General features: G+C 39.0%; 1 protein-coding gene across 1 annotated transcript; it reads left to right on the top strand.

Annotated features, from left to right (window-relative positions):
- Positions 1-10,046: 10,046 nt before the first annotated feature.
- On the top strand, positions 10,047-12,070 carry LOC132601538 (uncharacterized). Its single transcript, XM_060314617.1, has 2 exons — positions 10,047-10,056; positions 11,469-12,070. The coding sequence occupies exons 1-2, from the start codon at positions 10,047-10,049 to the stop codon at positions 12,068-12,070; spliced, it is 612 nt and encodes a 203-aa protein (XP_060170600.1).
- The last annotated feature ends 7,736 nt before the right edge of the window (positions 12,071-19,806 follow it).

The raw sequence follows: 19,806 nt of genomic DNA, 5'->3' as shown, positions 1-19,806 counted from the left end.
GTTCATCTTCCGTTTGTCCGAGTCCGAGACGAGCGGCCTCAGGTAGCTTGCTACTTCCACCGGACGAGACAAAATTCTGCAGTCCTCGGGATCTGGTTCTTCTAGGTTCCACACTTGGGGATGGGAAGATACGCACCAGGCTATCCCTGGCTCCAGTCTCAGTGGTCCGGCTAGCCGCCCTCGTGACTCGAGGGATTTGGAGATGTCCAAAACCGGCAGCTTCCCCGGTAGCAGGAGGAGTATCCGAGAACATGTCATCAAAGTTATCCGACCCTGAAGCTGGAGTTGGAGAACTCGGGCCGGCCTCAGCAGCCTCGGTAGATGCAGGGATCTCGGAAGTTGCAGCAGTCTCATAGCCGGGCAGTGGGCCCACATCCATTGGAACTTCGGTCTCGGGGACAGGCTCGGCCCTTAGATCGGTCTCGGGTGCACGCCTGGACCTTCTGGTCCTTTGCAGGGGGTTTCCTCGGATGAACCATCACCTGAAGTATCAACAAATTCAATCGACCTTAGAGGAGTCGGGTAATAAATCTCTTCCCCACCTGTGTGCAAGGCCGGAGCTGACGGTCCTTCTCCGGCTGAAAGAAGTGGTGAAATGGTGGTACCCTCCTCTGGAATAGAAGCAATGGGAGGGGTCACACCGATCCTCCGAACGAGGAACTCGGGCTCTGTTTCGTCTCTTAGAGTCCGAACGACGCTCCTCGCCTCTTCTTCGGTTTCTGCCCTTTGTCAGAGGGCTTTTTTCTCTTATTAGCGGCAGCAATGATACGGGATGTACCTGCTGAATCGAACTCGGGTGCCGATGCAGTGGGTTCGGCCGCTTGTTCCGGTCTTGGGTTCACCGAGCCCTTGGGTAAACCTGAGTGCCGAAGATGTTACAAAAGGGAAAGGTAGAAAATGCAATGAATACCAATAGAAGCAAAGTATTACCATGGTTATGAGCGACCCATCGGCCACGCGACAGGAGTCCCCATGTCCGTGCTTCGTGGGTGTGCTCACTAAGAAGAGCACTAACCAATTCGTTGATATTCCGGACAGTCGGAGGTATCCTCGCCATGGCTGGTATAAAGAAGGGGACAAATAGTGAATGTGAAAGGACTAGTGTTTGACAAAGCAGTCAAAAGAAATTATTAAAAGAACTGAGACTTACGATTATCATTCCACCTCTCCGGAAAGGGCATGCAGTTGGCTGGAATAATGTTCGCGGTCCTTACGCGGACGTAACGCTCTAGCCAACCTCAGTCTCTATCTTCGTCAATCTTCGAAAAGATTAGGTTCCGGCTTCGCTTAGAGAGCTTTGTTACACCCCCCCCCCCGGAACAACCTCGGGGAGTATAACCGGATGAAGTGAGCCAGCGTGAACTCCTTTTTCAATTTATTGGCCAACAACCGGAGGCAGGCCACGGTCCTCCAGACAATCGGACCAATCTGGGTCAGGGTTACATTGTAAGTCCGGCACATATCTAGAATAACCGGGTCGATCGGGGGGTCGAGCTTGAGTGTGAAAGGGTAGGTGTAAACGTATAAGAAGCCCTCCCGATGGTCGGTGATTGATTCATCAGGTCCGGGGGCAAAAACTTGTACCGGACGGTTATCCCATCCACAATCAGCCCGGACTAAATCAAGTTTGTCCTCGGTAATGGACGAGGGGTACCGTCTTACATCAAACCCTCTATCGGAAACCAGAGAAGGTTTCTCAATCTCGAAATCCTTGTTATAGTTTGGTTTGGATGGTACAATGTCCAAAGCAGTGGGCTCAAAGCCGATTTTTCCCTTGGGTAAAGAAGTTGGCTCGGTTCCTTGAGAAGAAACCGAGGGAACATCATGGGAGGTGGTTTCGGTGTTAGCAGACATTTGGAAGTTATGGAAAGGAGATTTGGCGAATTCGAAAAAGAAGTTAAAAAATAGAGTAAGGGAGCAGTCAAGAAAAAAATCAAAATGATAAGAGTAGGAAGAAAAAGAAGCAGCACTTTCTAAAAAAAAACAGCTAAAGAAGTTGGTGGAGCCGGTTTCCTCTCACACAATATAAGCAATGAATCAACAAGAAATATGAGGAGGATGATTAGAAGTGATGAAGTGAAGAAATAAAACAGAGAAGTGAAATGAAGATGTAAAATGGAAAAATGAAGATGTGAAAGGCATTATATAGATATGGGGATCAAGGCGGTTTCAGATCCCAGCCAACCGGGGAATGCCACGTGTCCCACAATTAATGAGAAGTGACTTGAAACGACGTGCGTTATGGCGGTTGTCAGAGTTGATCATCCGGGATGAGACACGTGGCTGATGACAGAGGGACGTGATGCAATTGTTCTGTCACACCCCGACCTCGCTGGGGTGTGATGGGCACCCGACCCTTACTTAGGGCCGAGCGAACCCTCAGACTCTCGCTGCACATAAAATCACGTCAACTCTTTTTTTTTCTTTAAAACAAATAATAAAGTACATAGCAAAACTTTTCTTTCAGAAATATTCTTTCTCGTGGCTTTCAAGCCGAACAAACTTGTGGTCATACAAAATTCATTACGTACACAGACCGACAACCAATACCCAGGACACTGTCTGCAAAGTCTCTAATAAGATTCCAAAAGCATAACATACAAAATCTGACTCGGCAGCACTCCGGGAACAAATGGAGCTTGCCATCTGCACTGGAACATCTTCCATCTGTCCTCAACTCAACTGGGAGTACCTGCGCGGCATGAAACGCAGCCCCCGAAGAACAGGGGGTCAGTACGGAAATGTACCGAGTATGTAAAGCGGAAATATAACAATATAAGCAAAACCGAGCCAGAAGTATAGAAATAGAACAGGTAGTATCGGATCCAAGTCCGAAACGGAAATACAGAGTGTGTGGCCAGGACCACGATATATATCATAAGCACGGGGTGTAGCCGTCTGAATCGTGATATGAAACAGAGGTACAAAGCCTAACTGGCAGGATCATCGTGCGGATCGGGGCACAGAGTGCTACTGACATACCCGCAACCGAAGCTAGGGGTGTAGAACTATAGCCGACTGAAGCATAGTCCGGCTCAATCATGCAGAAGCAACACCAACAGAATCATTCTCCGAATCCGATGTCCAGAAATGTAACAGGCAGAACCATGCATGCAGAATCATAAACTTACACAAGCACAGGTAGTATATATTTACCTCAGGTTTCGGCCCTTTAGTGAGGGGCGCAATGGACAGTGCACTGGGGTGTGCACGAATAACCAGGTCGCCACAGGGTCGCCTCTAGTGCACAAGTCATACCCAAGAGGTTCCAGCAGGCAAATACGGCAGTTAGAATGTCAAAATGCTTTACTTTCTTTTGAAAAACATTTTTGTTTCACACATATAAAGGAATCAACGCACAATTTCCGCGGCCATAAGTCCAGCGGTCGCTACCACGCATACCGCGGCCAAGTACCCAGCGGTCACTATCACACGTACCGCGGCCAAGGTTCCAGCGGTTATAATCACACATACCGCGACCAAAAGTCCAACGGTTACAATCACACATACCGCGGTCGAAGGTCCAGCGGTCACAATCACACATTTGACATACCGCGGTCAAGGGTCCAGCGGTCTATGTCAGGCACAATCACAAGTGCGGCAGACGCGGTCAAGGGTCCAGCAGTCAATGCCACACGTCCGGCATGACGCGGTCAAGGGTCCAGCTGTCAATCTCGGACACGCCGCGGTCGAGGGTCCAGCGGCCAATATTACATATGCGCATATTCACATAACCGGCCCGGGACTCGGTAAAACAGAAAACAACCATACAGAATGCCAAATTATCACTTTCCCAACATAATCACACACGCCAGGATCATACATCTCACAAGATTCAGGTATACCAAAATCGTATATCAGTAAGTACGGGAGGTAAGTAGTTTATCCAAAATATCATGGTAATATTTTCAAAACGTTTTAGATGTCAAAAAAATATTTTATAAAGCTCATAAAGGTGGTCATAGCACCTATCGTATAGTAAACAACATAATAACCAGGAGCTACCTGCGAGCTCCGGATACGAGTACATTGGCTAAAGCCATACAAAATTTATATCAGGGTTTCTGTCCCCGTAATTGTTTCCATGAACATTAAATCAATTCAGGTTCGTTAAAATAACTCCCGTTTAGTAGTCGGAACAATAGCCATAAGTTTCCTCGACTTATCGTATGGGAATAAGACAGACAAAACAATAAGAGAGGCATCGGGGAATAGCGGGCCCACCTCGGGCCAAGTCGAGGCGGCGGACAAGAATCACGCCCATTAGACTCTACGGAGTCATCCAGGAAGGTTTCATAGTGATCGGGTTACATTTGTACAAGTTATGGAGGTTTAACCACTTTTCTAGCGAAATGCGCCTTTTGAAATTCAATTGAATTGAATGAATAGTATCAAAAATCAATCTCGAGTTTCTATGAGCAGAATCGCCCCCGAGGCTCCGATCTTGACCTAGTACATCTAGGACATGCCAAAGAACAAAGGGGAAGACTTTACATACCTCGATTGCGCCTTACGCTCGCTTGGCTTCAATTCCAATTTCGTCCAGAATCTACAAATGGTCATGTTTACCAATTGTCAATTTCAAGCTTTTCGAGAATCTAAGCTTAATCACATAATTGCCTACCGAAATTTCGGCAGCATTTCCCCTATATATATGACATCCCCGAGACTTAGCTCGGCTTAATATATCAACACAGCAACCCAACAACAACATCACTAACAACAACAAGCATTACAAAACACATAGTATGGCATAACTAGCCTTGTTTTCCACATGGTCCAACAACTTCCACTTCAACTTCACAAACCCAAACTAGTATCAACATTTCCATATTCATCATTAATCAAGACCATTACAATGTGATTTGGAAGTATTTCATATCATTTCTATACAATATTCACATGATATACAAAATATACAAATTTTCCACCAAACCATAATGCATCCAAAACTTCAAATCTTCAACATACATATTCATAACATATTTCCACCTTCCAATTTCATCAACCATAATCATAATTCACATCTTAACAACTTCATTTCCATAATATCATAAAATCATATTAAAATGACATAATCTTCTACAATCAATTTCAATGCCAACGGACGAATTTATATCGCTATTTTCCCGTTCTATTCCGTTGAAACTTTAAATAAACTTGTTGGCAATGAAAAAGAGCCTTAATCATACCTTAAGTGCACAGCTACCACGTTCACCCTCTTATTTTTAGTTGATATTTAGCTCAAATCGAAGGCAACGCGACGTAGAACACTTTTCTCTTCATGGGCTTCGGGATTCGGGGCTCAGATTTTGATCAAACTTTATTTATCTCTCTAAGTCTTTCCTCCCTCTCTCTCTAAAGAATTTTCTGGATCTTTTCTGATCTGAAAATGTGGAGGAGGAGGCTGAAACCTCCCTTAAATAACAAGGAAATGGGCCTGACCCGGATTGGAATCGGGTTGGGCCCATTTCACTGCCCAGCTTGACTCTTCCGCCTTAAAATGTTCATATCTCCTTATCCCGATGTCACCTATAGGCCCACGACCTACCGTTGGAAAGATATTTCAATTATCTACAACTTTTACTTCTGGGCGTTTTCCCAAATTCCAGACTTATAATGCCGTTTTTGCCCCTCCACGTCAGGTCATCCGAAAACGTTTTCTTAAAAAATTCGTTTGGAGGGCTTCCACTTTGATTTGGCCCCAAGGCCCTTCACAAGTTGTGTTTTACTTTACACATGCGATTCATATAACTTGTCACGTGTCCCCAAAAAAATATTGACGTGTGGGCCCCACCTCAGTTAATAATATGACGTTAAAAAATACGGGATATAACATGTTCCCGCCAAAATGAAAAGATAATAACGAGCATATGGAACCACCGGTTTCTTGATTCATCTACTTCCCGTTACTCCGATAAAACTACGGTCTGGAAAGTGTGGGGACTATCTGTATACGGTAAAAATCGGACATATGCTAGACCGGAGAGACCGGAGATCGAGAGAAGAGAGAAACAAGCACGAGCATGAAGACTTTTTCTCGGACCGGAGAAGTGCTTGATTTGAAGAAAGCGAAGGAAATCGTTTGGTCCGGTTTCTCCATAGCTGAGTTGATCGTGGCCGTTGGTCCGAGTGATCCGTTACACAATTGCCACGCGTCAAGACTGTTTTGCCACATTGTACTGCCTGTCGTACGGGTGTCAGACCGTACGACCCAACCTTATACTTTTAGGGTTTTTCTTTATTCAAAAGGGCTTTATGTTGTATGAGGCCCATAAGACAAAACTATAAATAGGGGGCATTACCTTACTTTCAAGGGTTGGCTTCTTCAGTTCTAGAATACTGTAATAGCAAAATGTATAAAATCTCCCCCTCTCATTCTCTGATTTTGGTCCGGATTTAGTGTGTTCATTTTTAGCTTTATTCAATTAAACAATATTCATCTATTATTAAATACATACATTTAGTGCAAACCATCGATTATTATTCACTTGTTCATAGCATATCCATATATATCCTTTTTCAACTAAATAGATTAAAGTTCAACCACATATCCTATACCTCACTCATAAATTTAATTGATTACCTAAATTCGGGGTAAACAGTATCATTTCTTAGACTGTTGAATTTCAACTTAAGGTTCCTTCTATTCTAAACTACTGGGTGCCAATAATAATATAGGCATAATACATAGCTACACCTCAACTTGTCCCCACTGTGTCTTGTGGACTGACGTGGCACATAATTTGTAGATGATCATTTTGTAAGTTGAAGGGTTTCAACTGCCTGCCATGTATCTATGTTTTATGCCTATACTGTAAGTCAAATTACACCTAAACCTCAGAATAGGTGATATAAAATAGAAAGAAGGGGAGTATGAAGCACCTAATTGGCATGCCGTTTTACAGGAAACCATTGTACATTAGAATCCCAAACTCTGTCTAAAGAATTATTATTATTTGCAATTCCATGAATCTCGTCATTTTCAGAACCACCTTCACTACTACTACTAGTAGGAGTTGAAGGTTGCTCCATTTGTGAATTGTTACTCCACACTATTCTGGATTCCTCCATTACATTGCTGCCATGTCCCGATTCTTCAACATCACCAGCTATACTATCATTCTGGATTGTGTCCAAAGACTGATCGATAGGGTTAGGGTTAGAGTTATGATTTTGATCCTAGTCAGAGTTAGGCGGCATTGGTGAAAATAGTTATGATGATGATTCTCAGTAGAAAGAAGGAGTGAAATAAGGATGATTCGTAAAGCTAGTGATTGAGGGAATTGACAATTTTGGTGTAAGAGAGGACATGATCCTATTTGACTTCTGACCGGTTCGTGACTTCTCTTTCGACCGGTTGTATTTCAGAACTGGTCGAATTGCACAAACACCCATTCTGGGACAGCTGTATCATGATCCAAATCTATTTTGTAGATACAATGTCCGTATCATTGGCTGTTTAATAAAATATTTATTATTTGGTTTGATTTTATAACCTCTATTGTAGCTCGTAAGTTTACTAAAATCCCTCAAACTATTGTAAATATTAATTAAATTTATCAATAATTATTTATAAAAAATAGTTAAGACAACTTTTTTTGCTAATTTGTCACAAATTATTAATATTAAAAACTAACAAGTTATTTATTAAAAATAGTTAAGACAAATTTTTCTGCTAATTTGTCACAAATTATCAATATTAAAAACTAACAAGTATATTTTGTTTCATTAGAAGTTCCTTATAAATCCAATCTAGAAGCAAGTTCCTTATAAATTTCAAATTAAGAAAACAAAATGTGTTCTTTTTTGTAGACCATGCATATGATTCGATAGAATTTTTTTAATATGCTTTGAAACAAGATTATGAAGGGAGTACGTACAAGAAGCTTTTTAATATTCTTCGCAACAATCTTTTTGATCTTTTCCTCATATTTCTTCTTCCTTTATTCTATAATCCCTTTGCTTCTCATTCGATAAGAAATGGACTTTTGATGGGGAAATAAGTTATAAGTTGATAGTAGTGATTTTTCTAAAAGTTTTAGAACAATACTTTTGATGAAAAGATTGTGCAAAAGATAAAAGTTTATCGTTAATGAAATCAGTACGCATCAATTTACGTCGAAGTTATTTCAGATATATTTTTTATTCCTCTGAGAAACATAAAAAAAAAACATTTTATTTTTAACTTTATTTTCATGTAAAATAATTCAACTATTTAACTATTCAAGAGAAGAAATAGATTTGTGATTTCATCTTTTCTTTTTCTTTTGAATCATATGATAGAATCGAATTAAAAGTAACTTAAATCAAATGTACTTGATTGAGGAAGGAGATAAAATTGTTGCATTTTATTTTAAAAAATAAGGTTTAGTTTGAACTCACACCCTTTTCATTCATTCTCATTAATTTATTCATGCGCGTCACTAATTAGACACGAGGCATTTGACTACCTTAAGAGTGTCATAGTTACTCTCGCCGTTTATTCTCCTAAAGAAACAAAAGTTAGTATAATTTTTCAATAAAATTTTGTGTCAATATAATAATGAGAAGAAAAAGGAAGAAGAAGAAGAAGAAGAAGAAGAAGGAGTGGCGGCCCTAACTTAATTTTTTTTTGTTTAAATATTACTCCCTTTGTCTCATAACAAGTGTCACCTTAATAAAAAATACGCATATTAAGAAATCAATAATGCAATTTGAAGTTTACTAAATTACCCCTGTATAATAAAAATAAATTATGTTTTCCTCTTGATTAGAGCATGCACAAGTAGTAATCCTTTTGACATTGGGAATCCAACAATACCGAGTTACTGTGTGGCTTGTCCAATCATCATTTAGATGTACTTTAACTTTTCATTTTTTGTCTAAGGGTAGAGTTGAAAAAAACTAGTCCAATCTAGAAGCAACCGTTTGTGCACTTCTCCAATATGACATTGCAATTTCAGAACTATTCCATTTTCTCGTAGCATGCTTGCATAAACGAACAACGTTTGACAATTAACAGTTAATTGAAATCAGTAAAACTTTTTAATTTTATTTTATACAAAAGCGTAGAAGGAGACACTGAAAATGAAAGAAAATGAGAGTAGACCAATGTCTAGAAGGAGATAGAAGAACGAAGAAGACATAGGTAAGGATATTTGGATGGAGTTAAATAATATAGGGTAAAAGATAAAATAGGATTATGAAATATCAAGCAAGACATAATTGAAAGGTGAAATTATGTAACATTGGGATAACATCAAATCAGTTGTAGCACAAAATGAGACTTATCATTGTTACGTAATAACAGAATTTAACAATACGATACAATCCTTTTTAAATGACGATGAAAACAAACATTGTAATTATGGTAACAATACAGTACGATACAATGCGTAACAACATTCCAAAAAAGGTGTTAAGTCGTGATAGAGCATCCAATGAGTGATGAGTCACTATACACGTTAGGCGAACCTTGTAAGTTAGAACATGCAGATAAGGAAGAAATAAAGAATAAAGAAGGAAAATGTTGATTTTAGTCCTCAAGTAATTACTTTATTCTACTTTTGGTCCCTATATTATTCAACGTGACATATTTGACCTTCAATTATACCAACTGAGCTATTTTAGTCCATGGAATTAAATGACGTTAACGGTTTATTCGGCAATTACTATACTGTCCATTACGTGACCGGTTTGTAAGAATATTGTCTTTTTAATGAGACATTTAATGTGGCCCACAATTATGGTAACAAATTGTTTACCTTCTTAATCAATATAGCAGATAATAATTTTGATTATGCATATCCGGAAGTTTCCTTGATGGGAGGAAACATTTATTAGGTGTCCCTAGGGTAACCATATTTTATGGTGAAGTCCCTAGGGTTAAAGTTATTGCCTAAGAGTCCCTAGCCTACCTATAAATACGCCTGTGACTCCATCAGTCCAGTATTCTGAAGTTGTGATAGGCATAGGCTAGAAGGCTGTAGGGTTTTTTCACTATTTCTTTCAGGGTTACAATTTGGTAGTAAAACAAAGAAGGCGATTCTCACACTTGAACAACTATGGCTGAAGGTAAGTTCCTGTTTAATATTCCGCTGCGATGACTCTGTGTGTATGTGTTAAGAATTTCATCATGTGGCATCAGAGCCTGCCTTTAGCTATATTGTTTGGTGTCTAGATTTATTTGTAAATCGTAATAATTAGATAATAATAATTATTACGCTTTTAACTTAACCATGTGATTTAGACTATAATCCAGACGGTAGGGTTTTGCTTGTTAGACGCCATTGCCCCTTTAGTTGGCAGATTGATATGCTTGGCTTGTACATTCACCGTTTTTCGTGAATACTTGTCAAGATCTGGGTTTTAAGGTTTATATCATAACCAAGTGAAAGCCTCAATTTTTTTTATATAACAGTTGCCAAACTAGATTTTTTTTGGTATAATAAAATTAGTTGTTACTGACATTGTCTAAAATTGCTATCTAATCGCCCCGTCATAAAGCACTCAATTTAGATTTATGTTCTAATGAACAGTGACTTGTCTTCATATTAAGTTACAGTAGCCCTTGTGGTATTTGGCTTTTCAGTTAGATTCTGCCTTTGAGTTTGTCAAGAATTTCTTATTGTCAAAACAACTTCTGACTTGATTGTTTATCTCAAGAGACAAATTATTCATTAGTGCAAATTAAGATATTTGCTTAATCTGCTAATATCACCATTACATATGAATTTTATTTGCATTCTGTACCTTGGCGTATTTTGAAAGTTCTTGTCTCTGATTAATATTGACTTGGTGAAACACATTTAATCTGGGTCAGAATTTATTTGACTAACAACCTTGATCTATCACTTGTGTATTTGGTTTTTTGTCGGTTATACAAAATATGTTTTACAACCTTTCTATTGTTTAAGTTCTTATAGCATTTTAATTATAAGAACTGACCTTTGCAGTAATTATATAGCGTTATGATTATTATATAAGGTGTGCCGATTTTGAAACCAATCAACGCTTTGCTTAAGTTGTTTATAAAGTTTAATTATTGTGAGATGTCATTTTTCAGTTTCCTTTGTATCTTGTGCTTAGGACTAGCCACAACATCTTGTGTACTTGATATAAAGGAAATAAAGTTGTTGAATCACATAAAGTTTAGTGGTTAAATTATAATGACATCTATATAGTTCAGTTATCTCATTAAAATGGTAACCCGGCCCTACAGGGAGGTAACTATTTTTGTGAGATTAATTGGAAGGAGATAGTAAACCTTTTAGTTTGAAAATTTTCCTATGCCCACAAGTACGGATTGTTTTCTAGTTTTATTTTGGTTTACTAGTCTAATAAAGTTAAGTAAATTCTGTGCATGTATTGCAACCTCTACCCACAGGAACGTCTTGAATTTACTTAGAATCGATATTTACATGATTCACTTTGATGGTTTGTACTTCATAGCTTATGTGTGCATCCTTGTTTTGCTGTTTTCACAGCTTTTCCTACTGCTATCTTTAATGAGAATGCTCGAATTCCGATGCTGTTTGGTGACAACTTTACTGAGTGGAAGGAGAAAGTCCTTCTCACTTTAGGGTGCTCGGATTTGGATTTGGCAATCCGTGTGGAAGAACCACCTAAACCCACGGAATCAAGTACGCCCGATACTATGGCTTATTATGAGCGGTGGAAACGATCTAATCGCTTCAGCTTGATGCTCATAAAGGCTCATATAAGCCAAAGCATTAGGGGTTCCATCCCCAATAGCGATAAGGTCAAAGTTTATATGAAGGCAATTGAAGAACAATTTGTAAGCACTGACAAGGCGCTGGCCAGCACCCTTATGAAGAGGCTCTCAAGTATGACCTTTGATAGAAGTCGTATAGTGCGCGAGCACATTATGGAGATGAAAGACATTGCTGCTAAACTCAAGTCCCTTGAGGTTGATATTTTTGAACCATTTCTTGTGCATTTTATCCTCAACTCTCTTCCTGCGGAATATGGTCCGTTCAAGATATCTTACAACAAACATAAAAATAAATGGTCAATTAATGAACTCCTGACCATGTGTGTTCAAGAAGAGGAGAGATTGAAGCATTAGATACCTGAAAGTGTTAATTTGGTGACTCATGATAAGAGAAATGCGAAGAAGGGAAAAAGTGTTCCTATGAAGAAGAAAGGCATTGTTGATAAAGATTCTTGCCGTTTCTGCAGAAAAAAGGGACACTGGAAGAAAGATTGCCTGAAATACAAGAAATGGCTTGAGAAGAAAGGTAATTTTACCTTTGTATGTTATGAATCTAATTTTACTGAAGTTTCTGATAATACATAGTGGATCGATTCTGGTTCCACGACTCACATTGCCAAAACCATGCAGGGTTTTCTAACTCTAAGGAAGCCGATGGGAAGTGAACAAAAAGTTTATTCTGGAAATGGGATGCCATCAACTGTGGAAGGAGTGGGGACTTATAGGCTTATTTTAAAAGATGGTTTTCAATTAGATTTATAACAAACCTTTTATGTTCCATCGTATTCTAGAAATTTAATTTCTCTTTCAAGACTATCAATTGCTGGTTATGATTTCAATTTTCATTATTCTTCAGTTAAACTTTTGAAAGATAATAAAGTTATTGGTTTTGGAAATTTGGATGGAAGATTATTTAAATTTGAGCTAGATCCCATTAGTGAATGTAATGTTTTAACTCTACATGATAAAGAAATTGGCGCTAAGAGATGTATTATCAATGAGAACTCATCAAGTGTTTGGCACAAAAGATTGGGACATATCTCAATTGACAGAATCAAAAGGTTAGTTAATGATAGAGTTCTAGAAGCTCTTGATTTTTCTGACTTTAGGACTTGTGTGGACTGCATAAAGGGTAAGCAGACCAACAAATCCACTAAAGGTGCTAAAAGGAGTTCTCAATTGCTTGAGATCATACATAATGATATTTGTGTACCTTTTCCTACCCCTTGCTTGAATGGTGAAGGATATTTTATCTCGTTTGTTGATGACTATTCAAGGTACATGTATCTTTATTTTCTGTTTAACAAATCAAAAGCACTTGATGCTTTTAAAGTTTACAAAACAGAAGTAGAGAAACAAACAGGAGCTCAGATCAAAATTGTAAGGTCTGACAGGGGTGGAGAATATTATGGTAGGTACACAGATAAGGGACAAGTTAAGGGCCTATTTTCTGAGTTCCTTGAAAGTGAAGGTATAATTGCCCAATATACCATGCCAGGAACACCACAACAAAATGGTGTGGCAGAAAGAAGGAACCGAACATTAATGGACATGGTAAGATGCATGATTAGCAGATCAAGTTTACCTTTATCCTTATGGAGTGAAGCCTTAAAAACCGCTGTGTATATTTTAAATAGGGTTCCATCCAAGGCTATCCCCAAGACGCCTTTTGAATTATGGAAATGATGGAAACCTAGTTTAAGCCATTTACACATTTGGGGATGTCCAACTGAGGTGAGGGTTTATAACCCTCATTTGAAAAAGTTGGATGAAAGAACAATAAGTGGTTTCTTTATAGGCTATGCAGTTAATTCTAAAGGATTTAGGTTCTATTGTCCTTCTCATTCTCCTAAAATTGTTGAGGGTAGAAATGCTAAATTCCTTGAGGAACATGAATTAAGTGGGAGTGGTTCGACTCAAGTGGTGGAATTGCAAGAGATAAGGGAACCACCTGTGGTACCTTTATATATTGGGAACTTGAATGTAGTTCAGACAAATTCTCATGAACTGTCTGAAGAGCAACAAGTTCAAGAGTTGCCACCACATAAGGAGCCATATCAACCCACTTTACCTGAACCCATTGAAGGAGTGTCTGAACCAGTGGGAGTAAGAAAATCCTCAAGAGTCCGCAAGCCAGTAATTTCTAGTGACTATGTTGTATACCTCCAAGAGTCTGATCATGATATTGGACTAAAAGATGATCCATGCTCTTTTTCACAAGCCATGAGTGGAGAGAACTCCACACTTTGGTATGATTCCATGAAAGAAGAGTTGGAATCTATGGCCAAGAATAAAGTCTAGAATCTCGTTGAATTACCAGAAGGAGTCTCTACTATAAGATCCAAATGGGTTTATAAAACCAAAAGAGATTTATCTGGTAATATTGAACGATATAAAGCCAGACTTGTAGCCAAGGGTTTCACTCAAAAGGAAGGCATTGATTACCTTGAAACCTTCTCTCCAGTTTCAAAGAAGGATTCGTTAAGAATAATCATGGCATTAGTAGCCCATTTTGATTTAGAGCTACATCAAATGGATGTGAAAACGACTTTATTGAATGGAGATCTTGAAGAGGAGGTATACATGCGTTAGCCTGAAGGTTTTTGTGATAAGGATAATAGTCATCTTGTTTGCAAGTTGAATAAATCCATTTATGGACTAAAACAGGCTTCCCGCCAATGGTATATTAAATTTCATAATGTTGTTTCTTCATTTGGATTTACGGAGAACATCATTGATCAGTGTATATACCTTAAGATAAGTGGGAGCAAATATATTTTCCTAGTCCTATATGTGGATGATATTTTACTTGCTAGTAGTGATTTGGGATTGTTGTATGAGACGAAACAGTTTCTTATTCAGAATTTTGAAATGAAGGATATGGGTGAAGCCTCCTATGTCATTGGCATAGAGATTCACAGAGATAGATCTCAAAAGGCCTATATTGAAAGAGTTCTGGAAAGATTTGGAATGAAGAACTGTTCACCTATTGCAGCACCCATCATTAAAGGTGACAAATTCTCATTGAATCAATGTCCACAAAATGCATTGGAACAAGAGCAAATGAAAGGCATTCCATATGCTTCGCTTGTTGGGAGTCTTATGTATGCACAGGTCTGTACTAGACTTGATATTGCCTTTGCAGTAGGAATGCTTAGCAGATATCAAAGTAACCCTGGTCTTGATCATTGGAAAGCTTGTAAAAGGGTTTTGAGATATTTGCAAGGAACCAAGGATGTTAAGCTCACATAAAAATATTCTGACTCATTGGATGTCATTGGATATTCAGACTATGATTTGGGTGGATGCAAAGACTTTGGTAAATCTACTTCTGGATACATTTTCCTTCTTGCTGGAGGCGCTGTATCTTGGAGAAGTGTTAAGCAAACCATTGTTGCAACATCTACAATGGAAGCTGAGTTTATAGCATGCTATGAAGCTACATCACAGGCGTTATGGTTGAAGAATTTCATTTCGGGCCTTAGAGTTGTCAATTCTATAGCAAGGCCATTGAGAATTTTTTGTGATAATTCAGCTGCAATATTCTTTCCAAAGAATAATAAAAGTGGCAGCTGAAGCAAGCACATCGAGATAAAGTATTTGATGGTTAGAGACTATGTCAAGAAGCAAGATGTGAGTTTTGAACATGTTAGTACTACTTTGATGATTGTTGATCCTATGACTAAAGGTTTACCAGCTAATGCTTTCAAGGATCATGTAACCCGTATGGGTCTTAGTAACTCAGTTTAGTCTTGCTTTGTTCTCTAACACTTTGTCTAGACACTATCGTTTCTTTCTTATACATGACAGTGCACATTTTGGTTTTCATGTATTATGTTGTGATCATTGGATCAATAAAGTTGGACTCTGAATGACTTATATTAAATTTATTCATAAAGATGTTGGACACTTTGTTAGAATATATTATACATCGTAATACATGGAAGGAAGTGTTTGTTTAAAAGCATGACCGCCATGATTCTTATAGTAATGTGTTCTAGTTGAAGTGATTGTTGCATAACAATTTAGATGAGTGAATAAAGTTTATGGTCATGATTATCACTCATATGCGGGCCAAGTGGGAGAATGTAAGAATATTGTCTTTGTAATGAGACATTTAATGTGGCTCACAATTATGGTAACAAATTATTTACCTTCTCTTCCAAGTAAATAATGAATATAGTAGATAATAATTTTGATTATGCATATCCGGAAGTTTCCTTGACGGGAGGAAACATTTATTAGGTGTCCCTAGGGTAACCATATTTTATGGTGAAGTCCCTAGGGTTAAAGTTATTGCCTAAGAGTCCCTAGCCTACCTATAAATACGCCTGTGACTCCATTAGTCCAGTATTCTGAAGTTGTGATAGGTGTTATATCCCGCATTTTACGTATTCGGATAATTCGAGATAATTGCGGGAAGTTAAGAGCAAAGCTATATTTTTTATCTTGTTAGCACAGAAGTTGTTTATGGAAGTTATTGATGTGGAAATATTAAGAAAGGCTAGGGGTAAAAATGGAAATTCGCAAGATGACTCATGGAAATATGGATGGGAGACTAAGGGAAAATTCGGAATTTGGAAAAATTATTTTTCATGAATTGCAAGACCAAATACAAAAAGAATTAGGCCTAAGTAATAAGGCCAAGTGGCCGTCCAAAGCAATGGGCCAAGGCCCATATGGTAACAAAATAAATAAGTCCAAATATGACTAATTAGTCATAATATTCATCTTCCCTTTAGAAGATTCAAGAAATTTAAAGAAGAGGAAAAATAATGGGCCTATTCGGCCATACTTGGTGGAGGAAATATCTTGAGAAAAATTGTTCAAAAATTATTTTCCTACTAATTGGAAGGTCCCTAGCAAAGTGAAGTAATTATTGGAGCAAGAAAAACATTTATTCTTGAAATCTACAATTCTAGCCAAGAAGGAAGTTGAAGGAAAAAGGTAAGATTTAATCCTCTTTTTATATGTTATGGATGGTTGTGTATGTTGTAGTGTGTAGAAATGAGTGAAATTCATGAAAATATGGATATAGTGTGGTGGCCGTGTATGTATGTGGTGTGTAGGAACAATGGTTCAATTATTTTATTTAGTGTTTTAGTTGTTGTTGTTGTGGATTCTATGTTGATAATGAAAAGTTGATGATTCTAGTCCAAGTTGTAATTGTTGGAAAATTATTTTAGAAGTTAAGGTGAATTGAATATAGTGTTCTTGCACTTATGGAAAATAATGTTGTTAGTGTGTGAATTGTTGGTAAAGTTCATGAAATTGAAGAAAGAAAATGTGTTGTTATTGTTTTTATTCCATTTGGAAGATTTCAGGTGGCATAGCATATGGGTTGGATTATTTGAATATTGTACGGATTGTTTGAAGTATTCTTGAATATTGTTTGAATGGCGTCGGATTAGTACTAGAATGTATGAGCAAATATGAATTGAACGTAAATGGAAAATCGTCAAAGTTTGTAGAAAGAAGTTGTGAACGTTGGAATGTGTTTTGAATTGATTGTCGATATTGTTGGAATAATTGTTGGCATTGTTGTTGCTAAGTTGGCCGAGTTAAATTCTCGGATTTGTTGTTGTATGTTTGGCCGAGTTGAATTCTCGGGAATGTTGCATTTGCAGGGGAAATGCTGCCGAAATTTCTGTAGAATAAATGTTGGTTTAGAATAGGACTCTAATTGTCTATGGCTAATGTTTGGCACATATGAATATTGTTGTAGATCTTGCGAAGCGAAAGACTTAAGTTCGGACTAGCATAGAAAGCGGGCAAGGTATGTAAGGCTTACACTTTCTTTCTTTTGGCATGATCTGTATGAAATGAGCAAATGACTTATAGGTATGACTTCAAAGAAATTCCTACTCTTAGAGCCACTAGGATGGCAACGTTCTTGATTTCCATAAGTAGTTTCATATGGTTTGATGCATATTTATGAATTCCGAAGTTCTATTTGATATGTTCCCGAGTCTGTCTACGATTCTCATGTACTTCTGGGTATGAGTATGCTTAATATGTTCGAGCCTACTATAAGATTGAACAATGAGATGTGCATAAAGAGTTTGGTTCCCAAAAGAGTTCTGTAAGTTCCAATGAATATTTGACATGTTCTAATACGTACATATGGTTCCAAAAGATATATTTGATTTGACCCATACGATACCCGAAGTTACTTGATATGATTGTTTCTTCGGTTTTCCAAAAAGGGCTCCTGAAATGTTCGTAGAACGTTCTGTACTTCAAATGATCATAACTTTCTCATACTAACTCGGATTGACTCGAAACTTGTTTCTGAGCCTTCAGATGCCGATAAGTATACTTGTCTATTGAGTCTCGATTTACGTGCATATGGTTTCGCACTACTCTGTTCGTGCAAGCCTCAGTATGTCCTTCACTGAGCCCGGGCCAGGATATGTTATCGTGCGTATTCCTCTGCATTGTTCACCGAGTCCCTCGTTAGAGGGCCGGGTATGGTATATGTATATGATGATATGATTATGTCACCAAGTCCCTTAATGGGCCGGGTACGGTTTGTATATAATATATGATGTTCGCACGCATGATTTCATTCACCGAGTCCCAGGATGGGCCGGGTACGATATGTGATATGAGAATGTTTGATTCTGTTACGTACTGCACAGGTACAGTGGTTTCTTGATTATGATACTTGACTCCTGGAATCTCTATTTCAGTTATGATCTTTTCAGTTGTATTTCATGGCTTACATACTCAGTACATATTCCGTACTGACCCTCTCTTCTTCGGGGCTGCGTTTCATGCCCGCAGGTACAGACGTTCATGTGAGAGACCCGACAGCTTAGGTTATCTGTTCTGCTGCTTTGGAATGCTCCCTTGTTCTGGAGCCCATATTTTGGTACATTCTCTTCCGTTATGTACATGTATGTGTATATTCAGGGGTACGGCGGGGCCCTGTCCCGTCATATGATTTTGGTGTGTTTGTTAGAGGCCTGTAGACATATATGTGGGTCATGGGTCGTGATTGTTCGTTTATGTCTGTGATTTGCGTCTAAGCGGTCCTATTTGCTATGACAGCCTTAACGGCTGGTATGTATATATGCTTATGTACATGCTTCGATTGATATGTTCCACGACAGCCTTAACGGCTTCTGTATGATATGTATGTTATACGCGACCGCTTCAGATTAATATCTGTAATAATTAATATATGTAGGATCTGGATAGTCGTTGATATGCTAATTTGGTAAGTAGGTGTGTATGGGTGTCCAGCTCGGGCACCAGTCACGGCCCACGGGGTTGGGTCGTGACAAAAGTGGTATCAGAGCGGTTTGTCCTCGGAATGTCTACAGGCCGTGTCTAGTAGAGTCTTGTTTATCGGTGTGTTGTGCACCACATCTATAAACAGGGAGCTACAGGACATTTAGGATGTTGCCTTTCTTTCGATCTTAGATCGTGCGATAGAGCTGTATTATTAGGATGACTCCTTTCTGACGAAATGTTATGTTTTCAGCGATGCCTCCGAGAAAAGCGACAGCTGCCCAGAAGGGCAAGTCAGCAGTAGTTGGAGAGACTAGTCAGGCTCAGAGAGTTACTCGGGCCCGTATTCAGACTATGCCCGAGATTATGCCCCAGTTAGCGGGCTCTGCTACACTATCATCATCAGAGGAGCCTGGAGCAGCAGCCGTTGCCGCTGTGGATCAGGAGGCGGCTCCACCAGTAGCTCCAGAGGCTCCAGCGCCTGAGCCACCAGCTCCTCCGCTAGGAGCAGAGTACAGGGCGATGAGAGATGCTGTACAGTTACTGACGAGGTTAGTAGCAGCACAGGCTCGCAGGCTTGGGCCAGGCGGTGATTATGTGGATAGACGCGACAGCTTAAGAGTTCGCCACTTTTTGACTTGTAATCCTCCGGAGTTCTATGGGTCAAAGCCCGAGGAGGATCCCCAGGACTTTATCCGACAAATGCAGCGTACGCTGAGATTAGTCAGAGCTTCTGAGATTGAGTCTGTCGAGCTGGCTTCATATAGACTGCGTGATGTAGCGGTCAATTGGTATGAGTCCTGGGAGCTGTCCAGAGGCGAGGATGCCCCTCCAGCTATGTGGGAAGAGTTTAC

This window comes from Lycium barbarum, chromosome 7, assembly GCF_019175385.1.
Source record: "Lycium barbarum isolate Lr01 chromosome 7, ASM1917538v2, whole genome shotgun sequence".
NCBI lineage: Eukaryota > Viridiplantae > Streptophyta > Magnoliopsida > Solanales > Solanaceae > Lycium > Lycium barbarum.
This window is presented reverse-complemented; position numbering and strand designations above follow the sequence as displayed.